This window comes from Lindgomyces ingoldianus (genome assembly GCF_010093535.1).
Source record: "Lindgomyces ingoldianus strain ATCC 200398 unplaced genomic scaffold BDR25scaffold_45, whole genome shotgun sequence".
In the NCBI taxonomy this organism is placed as follows: domain Eukaryota; kingdom Fungi; phylum Ascomycota; class Dothideomycetes; order Pleosporales; family Lindgomycetaceae; genus Lindgomyces; species Lindgomyces ingoldianus.
In genome coordinates this window covers 77,808-94,155 of record NW_022985206.1, presented here as the reverse complement: position 1 = coordinate 94,155, position 16,348 = coordinate 77,808, and the positions used below count along the sequence as shown (strand labels likewise).

Sequence of the window (16,348 nt, the reverse complement as noted above, 5' to 3'; positions counted from 1 at the left end):
CGGTATGCATACACGAAATAAAAATTCTTATAGATGATGATCCTAGACGCACAGGCACCTGCCACCGCCTCTTTGAGAGCGACTGAGCTGATCATTAACCTTCGCGGTAGATCACCATATACAGTCCCTATAGCGTCGTAGTGCGTGTAGCTCAATCAACCGCAGAAATGCAGACTCGAAGGAAATTGATTTCTCAAGCATTAGTCAGCCTAACTCTTAAACATTCCAGCTGAGAAGTACTTACTCAAGCGACACAAATGTTTTGATCCTCTTCCAAATTCTCTCGGCCATCCGCTCTCAGTTGTATGAAGATATTCAACGATGTCCTCTGATTCCTGAGCACCCAATCTAAACAGTGGTCAGCATACAAGTAGACTGAACATAAGATATGTTCACCTGTTCTCACTCGCCTTTGCTTCTGGTAAAATCTAATTATGACGACGACAGTTGGCGGCACGGCTACAACTAACGTGAGTAGCCCAATCAATGCCTCGGGAGACATCGTGGAGTTTCAGTTATGTTATCGGCAATATAGGAGTTACGGATGCCTTCTCATCTATTAATACTTTCTTGATGCGTAGTCAACTGGCAGGGAGGTGCTTTAATACCTTCTTATTTTTGGTGGACGGATTCCCGGTGTTGATTCCAGGCTATTTTTCCGGTGGAAAGTCCCAGGTTTTCATCTTTCGTAAGGTATGTGCCTATTTATGATACTGGGGTAGGCATTTCTGAATAGACGGGGCAGGCCTGCCTTGTGGTCAAGTTGAGTTCAGTATCAAATCCTCGCTTTTCTATTTCTGACCACAAAATGCAGAGTTTAAGAAACTCATGAGGCGCAATATCGGATATGCAGGTTTCAGAGTCCGAAAATGCAGATTTCGAAGCCAACCAATTATATTCCAGTTTAGGTGTGGCTGCGGCGGACGATTTTACCCTTGAATTGTTCGCCGTACCGCCTACCTGCCGTACTACCTACCTTAGAAATTGAGTTTTGTCACTTTACCCTTTAATCGTCCGCCGTAGGGCTTGGCGCTGGCGAGAGGTAGGTGGTATTCTGAAACGAGGCTAACCGTACCGGTATGGTGAACTAAAAGTCTTACTAGAACTGTATATCCTGCCTTTAATATGAACGTCTTGTAGTCGCATCGTGTTTGGGACTTGGTTGTGTTTAATCGTACTATGGTATAGTCCCGTGATCTTCACTAGGTTTGCGGCTGGCACCCAACCCGGCATGATTTATGGAATGCCTCGAATACGAATTAGTCCGCTATGAGTGAGGAATCAACATGGTGCAGGTTTGTAAACGCGGCTAGATATCTGCAGCCTAGCAAATGTTGGGATCGAGTCTATTTTGAAACCTAGGCGCGCGTGTTGCGGAATTGGTGATCGTAACGAGAACGCTGCAGCCGCGGCAACCTCTCTTCCAATAGTATTATATTACATTCATTGTATAACAAGCGCCAGGAGCATTTGTCGGTCTCGTTTCCTATCATGACATATGAAACGTAGTACGTAGCTGCAGGCTCCGGTAGGGGTGATAGAGAGTATATATATCCTTTACATCTCTGGTATTTTCGATAGTCACACATTCTGATCATTCGAACATTCCCATTTCCTAAAACCCTGAAATCTACGTATACCATCCATTGTTCTCTTACAATGGCTGCCAGTCCACAATATGAACTCGGAACCCTCGTTGGCGGTACTTGGAGACAGTGGTCGAATTCTGCTGGACAGGATTATTACGAGAACCTTAACACCAGGGCTACGCAGTATGATATACCGGTTGGATGGGAGGATGCCGACACGGTGCGTGTGCACCAAGCCTTCGCAGAAGTGAGCTGAACTGATCTTATTCACAGGATACATGGGCCGTTGATGGCTCCAAGAGTTGGCCACAATGGTGAGTATTTACCCGTTACCCTTGACCCTCACGGGCGATAGCAGATGTAGATCAGAAGTAACCTCCTGGGTCCCGTGCAGGCGCAATACTAGAACTGGGCGGATCAGGCGTACGAATCCGAACCCCCCTGCACCTCGAACCTACCTGGACAAGGTCAACGTTCAAACGCACCTCCAGCTTGTCGAGCGATCGCCTGAATCCCATGAGTACTTGTACAGAAGGGTTATGATTGCGGTTTTGAAGCACTTCTTCCTGGAGGACGAAGGCTTCGACGTTCTCCAGGAAGAGTCGCGCGGGGAATTAGACCAAAACGAGTTGAGGGTGGACATGGCGGTGCTTAAAATTACATCTCGCCCCGGGGGAAGCCTATATGCGTATGATTACTGCTTGGTGGAGAGTAAGAAGGCTGATAGGAGCTGGACTGAGACGGAGCATCACCTGAGCCGACATTGTGCCAGTACAGAAAACCAGTCTGGGCAGGTCTACGGCATCGTCCATATTGGACTTTACGTTCAATTCTTCACTGCCGACAGAGGGGTGCTTACGGCGTTAAGTGGTGGTCTACACATACGCAACGACGTCAACGCGATCACAACCATGTTTGGGAACATGAAGCGTCAGCCACTCCCGTGTTTGTGATTAAAGAGTCTGTACAATAGGAGGCGGTGTGATGGTGAGGGATGTCTTGTTATACTGCTTTGCCAAAGCCGTTCCGCTTAGACAGTTACAAATGTTAGCTGCTTTTTCCGGTCTCTTACATTGAACAAATGGAAAGCTGTATCCATATAATGACTCTATTCTGCTCGTGCTAAATAGACTATTCCGCTCTTGTACTCACCGAACCAGACCTGAGACTCGACAGAGGATCCCGAAGGCCGAAATACGTACCTTTCCTCCAGCGTAACCTTTAGGGGACCATCTTTCCAGGAGAATGGGGATCCCAAGCCAAGCATGCAGCCGATTTTAGCAGCTACTACTGTGCCTACGGATGAGTAGTTGAGTATTATGTCTTGGATCTCAATGGGTAGGGATTGAATAGTTGTAAAGATCGAAAGTCTGGCGGAAGCGGTGGCCCAGATGAGATAATTCAGTGCCAGGTCCGACGGAGGTCCGGTGCCATAATTGCCATTGAAGAGCGGCTCTGGAGCAGTGTGCTTGAGTGACGCCCGATCGGTGGCGTGGCAGAGTATGATGTGTTTGACTGATAGGATCATGTAATGTGCATGCGCTTCCCCAGGCGTCGTCGGGCTAGGACTCTCAGTCGTGCTGATTTCCCGGGATGCTACGTGTTGCTGGGCCATTGACAGTCCATTTTGAATATCTTGGCAGAGGACGACCCAGACGGTTCCAACGCGCACGATATCAGCCTCGAACGGCTCCCAGGCGGGTAAATGTGTGATCCAGACATGTACGCCCCGCCGGCCATGTCCGCCTGTGTTTTCGTGAACTTCGAAATCAAGCGTCGAAAGCCGGATTATAGCTCGAGAAAGTACTCGTAAAGTTACAGAATTGTAATTGTTTCGAAGGATATGCCTCCACTGGTGATGAAAATCCCGGAGTAGGCGGTGTGCAAATGCACGCATTCTGTCGTCACATTCTACATGCGGTTTCCAGTAAGGCGTTTCTGAATCAAACGTATGCTCCAAAGGCACAGGAACAGGTCCGCCAAGTGGTTCCATATCAGCTAGACTCACAGCACGCTCTCGAAGGAGACCGAGTGGTATTTGACTGCAACGGTTCGCATTCGTGTAACGCAACACGTCATTTCGGGTGTCGAAGGTCCAGAGGGCGTGATACTGATATTGCCGGGGATCTCCAAACGGGTTGACCGTATCGTATTCCTCGTCATCGTTCCACTTGAACGGAAGACGTTTGTGTAAAGCGTCGAAGGTTCCCTCTGTAGATGGCAATTGGTGTCATACGAAATGTCGGGGGCGGGGCTGAATGCCCTCTCACCTTTTTCCAGGTCAAGCAAAATCTCAGAAACCCGCCTCAGATGTTCTTCATCTCCTTCATCGGTTGTTCGGCTGCCAAAGAATATGCGGTTTGGTCTGTCATGACCGCCGACTTCTTGCGACGCGGACAGAGGGGCCGAAATAAGATAGGCTAGAACAATCATTCCGATGCTGGAGGGGGAACAAAGAAAGCAAAGAGGGCAGGTTTAGTGGCAAGCTCAAGTCTTAAGCGAGGCGCAGGGGGGGAAACGCACGCATTAAGTGATAACGTACTTCACGGGCGAGTTGCTCTCACACCGGAGTCGCTTACTTTTGCCAAGACCACACCCTAACAAACTCTATTATAGCCTATAACAACCTGCTCTAGCACTATATAGTACAGTATAGCCTAGAATATTATTTAGATACTAGCATACTTTACAAGCAAGTTGCTTACTTTTACTAAGACTCTACTATACTACTTTTTTTATACTAATGTATTTCTAACAACACTACTTAAATATGTTAAAGAAATATTAAATATAGCTTATACTTTAAGCTTTTAAATAAAATATAACACTTTTTAAGTAATATACTATAGCTATTTATAAAGCTTTTTAAAAAATAATAAGTAACTAACACACTAAATAACTTTTTTAAGCTAATTATATAGCTAACTTATAAAAACTAAATAATAATAAAAATAAGTAATTATTTAGTACATACTTAAGCTAGATATGTAAGAATTTCCTTTCTAGCTAGTAGCTATAGCTAATATAGCTAATTTTTTACACATTAAGTATAATATAAGCTATGTTAGTATAAACTAGCTTAATATATTTATTAAGTATTACTTAAAGCTTAAAGTAAAGTTTAAGTATAACTATAACTATAAAAAAAGCTTTTATAAAAATTTTATAGTAATTTAAAGCTAAGTATAGTATTTAAGATAATAATAATGTACTTTACAGGCAAGTTGCTTACACACCTAAGTTGCTTACTTTTACTAAGACCCTACCCTAACAAACTCTATTATAGCCTATAACAACCCGCTCTAGCACTATATAGTATAGTACAGCCTAGAATATTATTTAGATACTACTTTTACTTCTTGCTTACACATTTACATGTTATGCCTAGTCTAATTACACTGTTTATAGCGCCTTTAGAATAGCTTACTTACTTTAGCTTATAACTACTTCTTTACTTTTTTTTATTACTATGTGCTTTAAACTTTTTTAAAGCTATTAAGTATAAGCTTTTTTAAATTATTAAAGTTTTTTTTACTTTAATTTACTTTTTTTTATATAATTTATATTATATAGTAGCCTTATTAGCTACTTAAAGCTTAGTAATTTTTTATTATACTAATACTAGCTTATATATAATTATTACTACCTTTTTTAAGACTTTTTTAAACATTTTAACTATAAAAGTTAGTAAACTATTTATATGCTTTTAAATTTTTATTTTTATAAGTATTAATTATAACTTAAGTTTTAAAGTATTACTTAAAGTTTATAACTACTAGGGCTTATTATATATAAGTAGTAGTAGTAATAAAGTGTATAACTTTATATTAAAGCTTATTATAACTTATTATAAGTTAAAAAAAACTAATCTAGCACTTTAAAACTTTTTTTAGATATTACTAAAAGTAATTATAGCATTATAAGCTACTTTAAAGCATAGTAAAAACTTTATTCTTATAATATAAGTAATTTAGTTATGTATAAGGTTTTTAGCTTAGCGCTTATACACTTTTTTTAAAAAAGTAAAACAACCTACATTAAGTAGCTATAAAAAGTGTAATAAGTAAAAAAGTATATAAATAGTAATAATTTTATTATTTTTATAGTATTACTAAAAATAAAGTAAGTTATAGCTTTTATAGCTATTAATAACTAGCAAATAGTAGCTACTTATAGTACACTTCTTTATATGCGTGTTAAAGTGCTTTAACTAGTCTAGACTAAGCTAATTAGTAGTCTAGCTATACTTAGAAATTATAATAACTTAATTTTAAAGTAAATTTTTTTTATACTAGTTTAAAAAGTAGTTACTACTTTAAAAATAATAAAAAGTAAAATAGCTTACTTTTTAGCATTAATGCTTTAAATAGCTATTATCTACTTCTAGTTGCCTAGCTAGACTGCTTTTAGCTGTTTTTATCTCTCTAAACTTATAATAACTACTTTAGTAGATATTTAGCTTATTATAAACTTTATTTTATTAAAGTTGTACATGTTATTATTTTAAATGCTATACTTAGCTTTAATATTCTTTATTGTCTGTACGCAGCAGCAGTGTTGCGGCCTGGATATAAGCAATCGCGCACGAGCAGGATCACGTATCTATGTTATATAATGCTTGTGCGCGAACCTCTGTGCGCAAACATCTAGATATCCCCCTTTTTCTTTATATAAAAGAAAAACAAGAGTAATAGAACTAGAAACATATTACTTTTACTTTACTTACTTTATATGTGTAACGATTCTACAAATCGTTCCATCTCGGGTCGCTCGGATCCTATCTGAAGGGTCCCTGTATCGGCCCCAACCATGACTTGACCTAGTCCCCCGCAGTTGCCTCTATTCCCTTATGTATTTAGTTGCACCTTGCTCTTGTAGCTAGCTTAGTAGTTTTCTAATATCCTATATATAAGGCCTATAGGTGTTATTAGTATTCCTAGGTCTCTAAGTCCCTACGCACTTCTATATGCCTCTAAGTGGATTTATACTGCATTTAGACCTATTGTCTTGCCTGCGCTGTTACATTATATTAGAAAACTTACTTTTACTAGTAATAGCCTTATTAATAATATTATATTAATTATTTATTTAACTATGTTTAACTCTAAAAAGTGTTTAATTTAGTTTAGGTTATAATTTTTTATACACTATTACATTAAATTATTTAGTTAGAATAGATAAGATTTTAGAGACTTTTTATTAACTAAAGCTTTTAAGTTTAAAACTTTTTATCTTTTATAATTAAGATTACTTTTAGAAAAGTTATAAAAAGTGCGCTAAAGTAAAAACTTAAAAACTACTAATAACTTATTAAGATTAAAAATAACTACTAATGCTTAACTTTTAACTACTATTAAATCTTATTATAAAGACTGTAACTTATTTTAGCTATAGCTAAGGCAAGATGCTTACTTTTAAAACTAAACTACTACTAACCTTAATAGCTAAACCTTTTTTTATAAAACTTAAAGCTAAAAACTTACTAAATTTAGAGTTAAACCTTAGTAGTATAGCTTTTAAGAACTAAGTTACTTAATTAAGAGCATAAATTAAATAGCTAACTAGATTAAAAACTATTAGTCTTAATTAACCCTTACTAACTACTAAATTACTTATAATAATGCCTTAAATTACTTTTACTACTTTAATAGTAAGAGACTTTTTAGGCACTTTTAAGCTTTTTTAAAGCTACTTTACTAAACACACGCTTAAGATTAAAAACTTTATAAATAGTAAAAAACTTATATTTAAATAATAGTAAGCCTTTATTATAAATAGACTTAACATTAATTTAGATTACTATTAGAGTAAGCATGCACGCATAGCGTTAGTATAGGGACACACTGCTAGTATTGCGAAGGAATACCTAGAGCCTAGATACCTAGCTAAATTAGATTACTTTTAGTTTAAAAATATAAAAAAAATAATTAAGCTTTTATAAACTTACTTTATTACTAGTAATAAAAAAATAAAGGTGTAATAAGCATTTTAAACTTTAAAAATAAGTAAAAAAAAAGTGTTTTTTACTTTTAAAGCTTACTTTATTAGTGCTGCTATTAAAGAGTTTATATTAAAAGTAAAATAGTTTTTTTACTTATAAAAAAAATACTGCCTAGCCTAAAAGTACTAAACTTAAGTTTTAAATATACTTAGAAAGGCTCTTTTAAGACTATAGTAGCCTACCTAACAGCTTATAACATAGAAAGAAGAAATACTTTTACTATGTTAAAGTAAACTATTAATCTTACTTAACAGTCTACTATTAGACCTAGTATAGATTAGTCTTAAAAGGTTTCTAGTAATACATCTAAGGCAGTATACTATTCTAGTGCACCCTAACCTGCACCTTTATTAGTACTCTAGTCTACCTTAGTTACCTATAGACAATCTAGCTAGACACCTGCCCTAGAAAGACAGACAACTTCTAGTAACTATTATAATTATAAAAAACTAGAACATTTTACTAGTAACTGCTTTATCTTTAAAGTATAAAAAATAAAAGTAGAGTAGTAAAATTTTAAAAAAGAATTTATAAACATAAATAATTTTAATTTAAATGCCTTCTAAATAAGAAATAGTAACACTTAAAAAAACTTTTTATTTTAAGCTTAAGTAAGTATAATTTATTAAACATTAATCTATTACACTTATTTAAAGAAAAATACTTCTAAGTTTCTACTGTTTTATATTTAAAAAGCATTAAAGTTTATTTAAATCTTTTAGTTAATACTAGCACTTATAGTTTCTTATTTATTAACTTACTAACTACTAAGTTATTATTTTAATACTTTTATGTTCTTATCTAACACTTACTATTTAAAGTTATAGTTAAGGGCTTTTAAGATTAGATCTAAGTCCCTATCTACTAGTATATCTGCCTATATATATAAATTAATAGAAGAAGCATCTAAAACTGCCTCTTTATTATTATAAACCTTAGCTTTTAGAATTACATTATTAGCATTAAATAGTTATATTATTTTAAACTTTATTTAGATATAAAGAGGAATTAGATTATATAGCCTAGTAAATATCTACCTACTTATAAACCTTTACTGCCTTTGCTTATGCAATTAACCTAGCTTACATGTAATAAAGAAGTAAAGCTAAATATTAAACAACATAACACACTATAAAAAAAGAACTAATTTTAGTAGTTATGTAGCTTAATAATCTACTGCATTAAGGGTTTACTAAGGCTACTAAAATTATACAGATCTCCTATTATCTATAGTCTAAAGACACTTAAATTATCTTTCTACTTATCTATTAAGAAGTCTAGAACAGGTCTAAAGAAGGTCTGTTTAGCTACTATTACTCTAATTTTAGTAAATGCTTTTTATTTTAACATAAAAAAAAGAAAAATAAGTTCTTTTTAACTTTTATTTATAAAATTAAGTAGTTAATTAAAGATAAGTAAGCTTTATAGTTAGACACTAAATATAAAACTAAAGCATTAGTAAACTTTTAATTACTCTCTAAATACTATTAGTACTAAGATGTATTTAGCCACACAGCAGCTTACTAGCTACTAGTACATTGTCTATATAACTACAAGATTGTCCTTACAGAGCCTCTCTCTAACAGTTACAGTCTGTTGTACAAACAGAACCTTAAGAAGCTAGAGGTAATAAAGAAATATATTATAAATAATTTAAAATATAGCTTTATTAAGCAGAGTTAGAGCCCTTTTACATTTTCTATTTTTTGTGTACAGAAACTAAATAGCAACTTACATATCTATGTTAATTACTGCAAACTTAACGCTCTTACCTGTAAGAATGTGTATCTAATACTGCGCATAGATAAACTCTTATTAAGACTTACTAAGGGCCTTATAAAAGTAGATTAAGGCTTTTAAAGCTAGTGTAGAAGGTATAGATTACTTAGTAGACAATAAGGTATAAAAGTAAAGAGTTAGATTATATTTTTACATAATATTATTATAACTCTACAGACATGTTGCTTAGAAGGTCTAACAGTAAGCTGTTAGACACCTCTAGACTCTTCTTTTTCTTCTTCTTTACCCTTCTTTCTCTTCTTTCTTCTCTTCTCTCTTTTTTTTAGACTCTTTCTAAACTCTCTTTACTTTATTCTTAGCTGCCTAAAAGCGCTGTAATGTCTGCTTAAAGGTTAAACACAAGAGCTTCTAAAGCTAAAACCTATTAAAGCAGCTTAGTATTCTAGTAGAATAAAGCTACCTAAACACTAGCTGCAGAAAGCCTAGCCTCCTAGCTCTTTACAACCTGCGCTACCTACACTAGGTTTTAAGTAAACTCTAAAATAGCTTTAAAAGCCTCCTTTTTATCTTTCTTACTTTTTATGTTTTAGGCTGCTGCCTACAGCTTAAGATAGCCCTACAAGACTAAAAACTCCTCCTTATAATATAAAAAGACTTACGCGCGCATTAGTAACTTATAACTTAGCAGTATTAAACTATATTTATATAAAATTATATTTTTTATTATGTAAAGTGTAATATTTACATTTTTTTAATTTAAAAAACTAATAAGAAAACTTAACTTAAAAGCTGTAAGTAAGAGCGCAGGCAGCCTAAAAGTAAATAACTTAAAACGCCTCTAAAGAGGCTCTAGGAAAGGGGTAGAGTAGCATAGTAATTTTTTTAATGCTATAATTAGTTAGCAGACTAAGCTATAAAATGTTAGGTGCATAATAATACCTATAAAGTAAAAAATTAGATAATAGCTAAAAAAGAAACTAATAAAATTAACTAAACTATATAAGTAAGGCAAGCAAACACTTATTACTATAAATAATAAATTTACTATATTAATAATAACTACACTGCTAGTTACTACTAAATAAAAACATTATAATAAAAGTATTATATTAGTATTAGGTTTTTAGTCTATTTTTTAGTAATAAAAAATTTTAGTTAAAATAGTTATACTTATTATATTTTATTTAAATTAGTTTTAAAGCATTTTTAAATACTTTTTAAACACTACAGATAAAGACTATTAGCTTATAAAAAGAAAGTAGTGTAATAATTCTATAAATTGTTCTATCTTAGGTTGCTTAGATCCTATCTAAAGGGTCCCTATATTAGCCCTAACTATAACTTAACCTAGTCCCCTGTAGTTGCCTCTATTCCTTTATATATTTAGTTGCACCTTGCTCTTATAGCTAGCTTAGTAGTTTTCTAATATCCTACGTACAAGGCCTATAGGTGTCATTAGTATTCCCAGGTCTCTGAGTCCCCACGCACTCCTATATGCCTCTGAGTGGATTCATACCGCATTCGGACCCATTGTCTTGCCTGCGCTGTTACAATATGCTGTGCACACTGTACACTACTTTTACTTTTACTACTTAAGTGCTTATACTATAAGCAGCTAGCTATTAAAGCCTATTTAATACTAATTAGTAGTTAATTTAATTAACTATAAATTAGTAAGAGTAATAATAAAGTACTTACACTTTATAAAGTACTTTATTTTATTACTTATTTTTTAGAAAGAGTAATAATAAAGCACTTACACTTTATAAAGTACTTTATTTAGTTACTTATTTTTTAAGATAGTAGATTAATCCTTTACATTATATAGTAAGCTCTGCTACTATATAAAGTAAGAAGGAGATAGTATAAAATACACACTAAAGCTATTAAAGCTGCATAACTTAGTAGCTAGACAATAGCAGATTAATTCTTTATATTATATAGCAAGCTCTGCTACTATACAAAGTAAGAAGGAGATAGTGTAAGGCGCACACTAAAGCTATTAAAGCTGCATAACCTAGCAGCTAGATAACAGCAGTACCTGCATAATTTACTAAAAAAGTAATTAACTATACTATTATAATAAAATCTTACTAGCAACTAACAACTCTGTGTAATAATAAAAAGAATAAGAAATAATTTCTATTATATAAATAACTTACAAAAAACATAGAAATATTAAAGGTAACACTACAAAATAAGACTAGCCTAGAGTACTAGAATAATAAGATTAACATGTTAGAAGCTTTAATAAGCTTATAAACTTAATTATATATAAGTTATATAATTACTAATTTACACATAATAACTTAGAAAAGCGCTACTTTTCTAAGTTTATATATAAAGAATTTTAAAAAATAAACACTATAAAACTTTTTAGCACTTAGCTACATATTTAAAAAAGAGCTTATATAAGTACTAGAAGACAAAGAAATTACACTATAGCTAAGTAATAAAAGTACCTAAGCCTAGAAGCTGTACAATATAGCATAAAAAAAAGTAATTACACTAAAAAGGCTTTATACATAACTTTTATTACTATATAAGGCTCTGCATAGAAGTAGACTAAACACAATGCTACTATTAACACTAAATATACTAGCATTACCTGCTCCTACACCTTAGCTAGCACTACACTAATCACTGTACAAACAATACATGCCACCCTACCTAACGCCTGCTCCACACCCTTAATTGTACACACCACCGCCTGCAGTAGTGTATGCACTACTAATACCACCTATACAATCTATACTATATTGCAACTTGTACAAACTTCTACTCTAAAAGAAAACTGCTAAAGAAAAACTTTTAGTAGATAAAATTATATAATTTTAAAAAGCATAAAAAAAGATAATAACTACATAAGTTAACTATATAATATTTTTATAAATAAAATAAAGATTTTTATAAATCTATGTTAATAGCTAGATATCTAGAAAACTTAGTATATAAACATCTTTCTAGATATTCTAGAAGGTTAGGCAAATATGCACTATATATATAACATAGGCCTTAGACATAACTAGAAGCATTTATACAACACTTTAAGCATTATAATAAAGAATTTTATGTAAAGAGAAAAAAAGAAACTGCAAAAAGCAAAGCTCTATATAAAAAGTAAGACTATTTTAGTAAAAAAGCAGCTTATTAAGTTTAATAGTAAAAGGATTAAACTTATATATAATATAGTAGTCCTTACTTAGAAAGAATAAGTAAGCTACTTTTATATAATTAACCTAAAAAATAAAAATGCTGCACAATAATATATTAAGTAATGTGCAAGAAGGGCATACATTGCATCTATGTGTTAACTAAAGGCAGCATTTAACCTCTTTATTACTGCACAAACTATAGACCTTTTACATAATAACATTAATACACTTAATGTATAAATCTAATAGTAGATAGATAATAGTAAGTGTAGTCTTACCTTTCTACTATTACAGCTTAATTATGTAAAGCTGTTTATCTTTATAAATAAATTATTTACTAATAATAAGAACCTTAGCTTATAGCTAGGATTTTTAATTATATTAAGTAATAAAAACTATATAGAGTAAAGCAACTGCTTTAAAATACTAGGCAATATTATACACTAGAATTCTACTAAGTGTAAAAGAGTAACTAGAAGTGTTCTTACTAGTAAACTATATAGAATAGTTAGAGAGTTTAATAATATAATTACTTTTAGTACAACTTTATAGTAAATTATATAAATGCTTAAACTGCTACTAATTTTAGTAGTAATCTATATAGATTTAAGGTCTTTATATAATTACTTTATTAAACTAAGCACTACTAGTAAAAAGTAACTTATAATTAACATTATATTACTCTATAAATTATATAAAAAGAGGGAAATTACTAAAATAAAGTAAATTAATAGTAAAGATAACTTAGTAAATGCATATATAAAAAAAACACTAAATTAGGCTTTTTAATTATTAGTCCTAACTAACTACCTCTCTGTCTAGATAGAAGCATCTGTGGACTAGCTAGATCTTATGCGCAAAAATGCTCTAAACTAACTAGACTAATAACACTTTTATATAAAGTATATCTTTTTGTTTTTTTTATTATACACACTTATTTTTTTTATTATAAGATTAGAAAAGAAGAATATATAAAAAAGATAGTCTATTTGTCTAGTATACAGGAAAAGAAAAGCCACCCCCCCCCCTAGAACACACCACCCCTTACGTGTAGTAGTTACAATGCAGACCACAGCTCTGCTATACGCACAAGGCGCAGGCATTAGCCTAAAATTTAGCTAGCACATAACACTTAATAAAGAGAGAGGCACTAGTAGTGCTACTATAATAATAAGCACACAGAATTACTAGAACCTAACTGCAACTCTAGACTAGAACTGCACAGAAGTACCTTTTACAACACACAACCTTTGCTGCCTACAGCTGCAGATTAGTGCTAGCAGGTAAAATAATATTAATATTATAAAATAGTAAAGCTGCTACATGCTGCTTCTTAGCCTATTAATAATTAGTATTTTATATAAAGAGAAAGTAGAAGAGCTAAAAGAATTTATATATTTATACTAAGATGCTAAATAAACTACTAATTAGCAGTAGAACTAGTTAGAAGGGTAACACAGATGCGCCCTAGGCTGCTAGACTGCACAAGGACGTTAAAGACGCCCGCACTAACAGCGCTAGTAGTAGAGGAGGAAGGCTGGAGAGACATCTGTCTGTGTGTGTGTGTGCAGGCAGGAGTATCTGTCACTATTAGCACTGTATAAAAAGAGAAAAGAGCTAAGGAATTATACAGTAAAGCTTAAAAAGTAAAAGATAAAAAAAAAAAAGTAAAGAAAAAAAGAAGACCTTATTATATACACCTTCTTACACACCTGCCTACACAAAGATCTTACACTATTCTAGCATAAAACCCTACATAAAACAGCTTATACACTGCTAAATTACTTATAAAGTAAGCGCATAAAAGCTAAATAATAATAGCTTAAAACACTTTACACTATTTATAAAGCTATTTACATAGTGTAACTAGCCTATCTTAATGTACAGCATTACTAAGGTAAGTCCTAATAAATAAAGTAAAGTATAGGCAGAATATAACTAGATAGACTTACATAGACAGAAGGGAGGTAACTTATATAAAAGGTAACTTTTTAGACAAAAACAGAAAGTTGCTAGTGTCTATACACAGCAGTAGTGTTACAGCCTAGATATAAGCAATTACGCATAAGCAGAATTACATATCTATGTTACATAATGCTTATGTGTAAACATTTATGCATAAATATTTAGATATCCCTCTTTTCCTCTATATAGAGAAAAGATAAGAGTAATAGAACTAGAAATATATTGCCCTTACTTTACCTACCTTATACGCTGTGCACACTGTACACCACTCTTACTCTTACTACTTAAGTGCTTATACTATAAGCAGCTAGCTGTTAGAGCCTATTTAACATTTATAAAGTTAAACTAGCTTTAAATTACTATAAAATTTTTATAAAAAGCTTTTTTATAGTTATACTTATATTTAAACTTTACTTTAAGCTTTAAGTAACACTTAATAAACATATTAAGCTAGTTTATACTAATATAGCTTATATTATGCTTAGTGTGTAAAGAATTAGCTATATTAGCTATAGCTACTAGCTAAGAGGGAAATCCTTATATATCTAGCTTAAGTATGTGCTAAATAATTACCTACTTTTTATTATTATTTAGCTTTTATAAGTTAGTTATATAATTAGTTTAGAAAAGTTATTTAGTGTGTTAGTTACTTATTATTTTTTAAAAAACTTTATAAATAGCTATAGTATATTACTTAAAAAGTGTTATATTTTATTTAAAAGCTTAAAGTATAAGCTACATCTAATACTCTTTTAATATGTTTAAGTAGTGTTGTTAAGAATATATTAGTGTAAAAAAAGTAGTGTAGTAGAGTCTTAGTAAAAGTAAGTAACTTAAGTGTGTAAGCAACTTGCCTGTAAAGTACATTATATATAACTTTAATAAAATAAAGTTTATAATAAGCTAGATATTTACTAGAGTAGTTATTATAAGTTTAGAAAAATAAAAACAGCTAAAAGTAGTCTACCTAGGTAACTAAAAGTAGAAAATAGCTATTTAAAGTACTAATACTAAAAAGTAAGCTATTTTACTTTTTAAACTAGTATAAAACAAAATCTACTTTAAAATTAAGTTATTAAAGTTTTTAAGCGTAGCTAGACTACTAATTAGCTTAGTCTAGACTAGTTAAAGCACTTTAACATGTATATAAAAAAGTATACTATTAGTAGCTACTATTTACTATTTATTAATAGCTATAAAAGCTATAACTTATTTTATTTTAGGTAATACTATAAAAATAATAAAATTATTACTATTTATATACTTTTTTACTTATTACACTTTTTATAGCTACTTAATGTAGGTTATTTTACTTTTTTAAAAAAGTATATAAGTACTAAGCTAAAAACTTTATACATAACTAAATTATATATATTATAAAACTAAAGTTTTTACTATGCTTTAAAGTAGCTTATAATACTATAATTATTTTTTATAATATTTAAAAAAAAAGTTTTAAAGCGCTAGATTAGTTTTTTTTAACTTATAATAAGTTATAATAAGCTTTAATATAAAGTTACACACTTTATTACTACTACTGTCTGTACGCAGCAGCAGCGTCGCGGCCTGGATACGAACGATCGCGCACGAGCAGGATCACGTATTAATGTCACATAATGCTTGTGCGCGAACCTCTGTGCGCGAACATTTAGATATCCCCCTTTTCCTCTATACAAAGGAAAGACAAGAGCAATAGAACTAGAAACATGTTACTCTTACCTTACCTACTTTATATGCTGTGCACACTATACACTACTCTTACTCTTACTACTTAAGTGCTTATACTATAAGCAGCTAGCTATTAGAGCTTATTTAACACTAATTAGTAGTTAATTTAATTAACTATAAATTAGTAAGAGTAATAATAAAGTACTTACACTTTATAAGGTACTTTGTTT

At 31.8% G+C, this 16,348-nt stretch overlaps 2 protein-coding genes across 2 annotated transcripts; one reads left to right on the top strand and one right to left on the bottom strand.

The window, feature by feature from the left end:
* Nucleotides 1-1,659: 1,659 nt before the first annotated feature.
* On the top strand, nt 1,660-2,542 carry BDR25DRAFT_319185 (uncharacterized protein; the record flags this gene model as incomplete). The annotated part of the gene is made up of 3 exons (XM_033691800.1): nt 1,660-1,809; nt 1,863-1,903; nt 2,011-2,542. 3 exons carry the CDS (start codon nt 1,660-1,662, stop codon nt 2,540-2,542), a joined length of 723 nt encoding a protein of 240 aa, XP_033541288.1.
* Nucleotides 2,543-2,697: 155 nt separating this feature from the next.
* Nucleotides 2,698-4,046, bottom strand: BDR25DRAFT_346672 (uncharacterized protein; the record flags this gene model as incomplete). Its single annotated transcript, XM_033694167.1, has 2 exons — nt 3,860-4,046; nt 2,698-3,800 (listed from the first exon to the last, which is right to left on the bottom strand). The coding sequence occupies exons 1-2, from the start codon at nt 4,020-4,022 to the stop codon at nt 2,698-2,700; spliced, it is 1,266 nt and encodes a 421-aa protein (XP_033541287.1). The 5' UTR covers nt 4,023-4,046.
* Between the last annotated feature and the right edge of the window lie 12,302 nt (nt 4,047-16,348).